The sequence below is a fragment of the Macrobrachium nipponense genome, chromosome 36 (genome assembly GCF_015104395.2).
Source record: "Macrobrachium nipponense isolate FS-2020 chromosome 36, ASM1510439v2, whole genome shotgun sequence".
Taxonomy (NCBI): Eukaryota; Metazoa; Arthropoda; class Malacostraca; order Decapoda; family Palaemonidae; genus Macrobrachium; species Macrobrachium nipponense.
The window spans coordinates 45,775,583-45,778,278 of NC_087220.1; the positions used below are offsets into that span (position 1 = coordinate 45,775,583).

Sequence of the window (2,696 nt, forward strand, 5' to 3'; positions counted from 1 at the left end):
CACATATGCATAGTTTATAGAGAATAATTTATGCTAAATAGAAGTATAGCTATTAATTCTGTCTTTGAGAGATATAAGAGATGTTGTTGTTGTTGTTAAATCCAACAATTTTGCACTGAAAGTAATGAGAAGAAATTAATTCCATTTATCATGTAATCAGTGAAATACATACACTATCAAAAATTTTGTACTTAATTAAAACACACACACTACATCATCAGCCTCATGTAAGCAAAAATTTCTTACTCATACAAAATACAGCTAAAACATGATTGGTTGGCTGGTTGCCATGTTGGTCTGTTAAGCAATGAGAGCTCTCTACATCTGTTCTAGTTATAGACCTTACAATCACAAATTTTGTGTTCAGCACTGTGGTTGAATTGCCATGATCATGATTATTTGACTGCTAATGGCAAAAATTACTCTATAATTTGCTTTTTATAAGTTTCTTTTTCATGAAAAGAATTTATTTAATAATTTTAACTTGATATAGTGGTATGAAAAATTCCCCTCAGTCTGTTGTAGTGATGTGTCATCACTTGCAAATCTTGTTCCCGCACTGACCTCAAATGCACAACTGCAAAGTGATGATGACTCTAGTAACAATAAAGAACAACCTTCTCCAAGGTCAATATGGTGAAATGTAGTTTATAGTCTTTTATAAATAAAATGGTTGTATTACAGTTATTTTGATCATGTATATTTTTTGTTGAAAACAGAACGGTTTAGTGAACATATGGTCTTAATTGTCCCACTATTTTATTATTTATGATCTTAAAGATCTCACACCAGTACAAATATTATAATTAATAATAAATCTTAGTGAAAAAATAACTAAAATGAAAAACATGAAATAAGTGGAAAAAAATGCCTTGCTGGCAATAGTGATGAATGATTATGCTCTTGACCTCAGTTCTGAAATCCAAAAATTCCAAAACCAAGACTCATTTGGCCCCATGTTTATCTTTGGTTCCTTGTGTGTTCAGTTGGTGCCGTATAAAGTTAGTGTTGGATAAGGCTGATAAATATAATCAAGGGCATCCTGTAATGGCAGTCTCATATTGAATAATGAAAAATTGGTAATTAGTAAATTGAGACTGTTAATTAACAGACAGAGCAGTAATTTTTCATTAAGAAAATAATAAGAAACTGACTTTTTTATGGTTTCATTTGAAGACTTCATTGTCCCTCCTTTGGAATGGGACTTACCATATATTTATTGGCTGTGATGTATAAACCAAGTCAATTTTGCTATGATTAACATTTGTCACAGGTAGTTTAGTGGAAGTGGAGATTTCATGACAACTAGTACATACTTTGATGACTGGATTTTAGACTTTATTTTATTCTCTTTCAGTTTGGAATGTTCCCCAGTGATGATGATGATGATGATGTGGTTTTGATGAATCCAGATCCTCCACCCTGTCAGGGAACAAAAGATGGCAATTCTGTGTGCGAAAACCCAGACAAGGTAACCATGATCACATGACATAATGAATTTTACCGTGTAGAGTAGTAGACTTACCTGTAATTCTAATCGCCATCCATCTTCTGAAAGAGAGGAAGTGGATTAGCTTTTGTGATGGCCACTGATTTTACTTATTTTTGTCCCATGAAGTTTTGGTTCATGGAGAGAGAAAAAGTCATAGAGCAACTATTTGCTTACTTTAAACTCTATTCTTTGAGGAACTGAAGAAGGGAAACCTACCAGTATAGAAGAATTTAAATACAAAATGTATTTTCTAAAAAGAAAAAAAAAAAAAAAATTTTACACCATGGCAACATGTTATTTTCACATAGTGCATCTAACTGCATTGGATATGACTTCCCATAGTAAAATATCAGTTGAAAAAATTTGTGCAAATTTCATAATTTTGTTTTCAGTGTTGGAAGCACATTGAGGTATTTAGTACTTTTGTCTCCTTCCTTCAGTCAAAGCAAAGGAGTTCCTGTCTTAACATTTAAATGCCGGAGCAGTATTTTAAAAATCTGTCTCCCTTATGCCGGTGGCGTTAACGAGTGAGCGCCGAAGCGGAAAAAATATTTTTTCAAAAATTCACAGCACGCTTAGTTTTCAAGATTAAGAGTTCATTCTGGGCTCAATTTTTTTTGTCATTGCCTGAAGTTTAGTATGCAACCATCAGAAATGAAAAAAAAATATCTATCATATAGATATTGGGATATATGACAGCGCGAAAAAAAAGTTCACATATGATTGTATATAAATCACTCTGTGAGCAAAATTGTTAACCCCTTTGCCACCGGCAAAGGGGGGGGAGCTGGGTCTGGGTCTGGGCGCAAGTCACAAGATGGATCAGTTATGAACCGCCATCCTTAGTCGACAAGAGGTTCAATGTCTTCCAAACACTCTTTGTCACTGTCAACCTCTAAGAAATTATCAATATAATCATCATCTGATAGATTTGGCAGGTACTCAGACCCTGACTCTGAAACATTATCATCTGACATTGATACTGAAAAAAAAAAAAAACAAAAAAAAAAAAAAAAAAAAAAAAAAACATAAAATAACGCAATCAACAGGAAAAAGGTTTAGAATTCAAATCTACATGGTTTACAGACAAAATCGTAATCATCCTTCTCAGATAATAGCCTGAGGCGCACTGGCATATGTTGGTCAGTACCCCTCCTAATATCCCATATGAAAATGATGTCACAACGTCCATCGGACGCTCGTT

At 33.5% G+C, this 2,696-nt stretch overlaps 1 protein-coding gene across 1 annotated transcript in view; it reads left to right on the forward strand.

The window, feature by feature from the left end:
* Positions 1–1,710, forward strand: part of LOC135203427 (uncharacterized) — a 51,820-nt gene extending 50,110 nt beyond the window's left edge. Inside the window, exon 4 of the mRNA XM_064233155.1 lies at positions 1,358–1,710. Coding sequence (XP_064089225.1) covers positions 1,358–1,489 — 132 coding nt within the window. The 3' untranslated portion in view covers positions 1,490–1,710. The remainder of the gene's footprint in view (positions 1–1,357) is intronic.
* Positions 1,711–2,696: the final 986 nt, after the last annotated feature.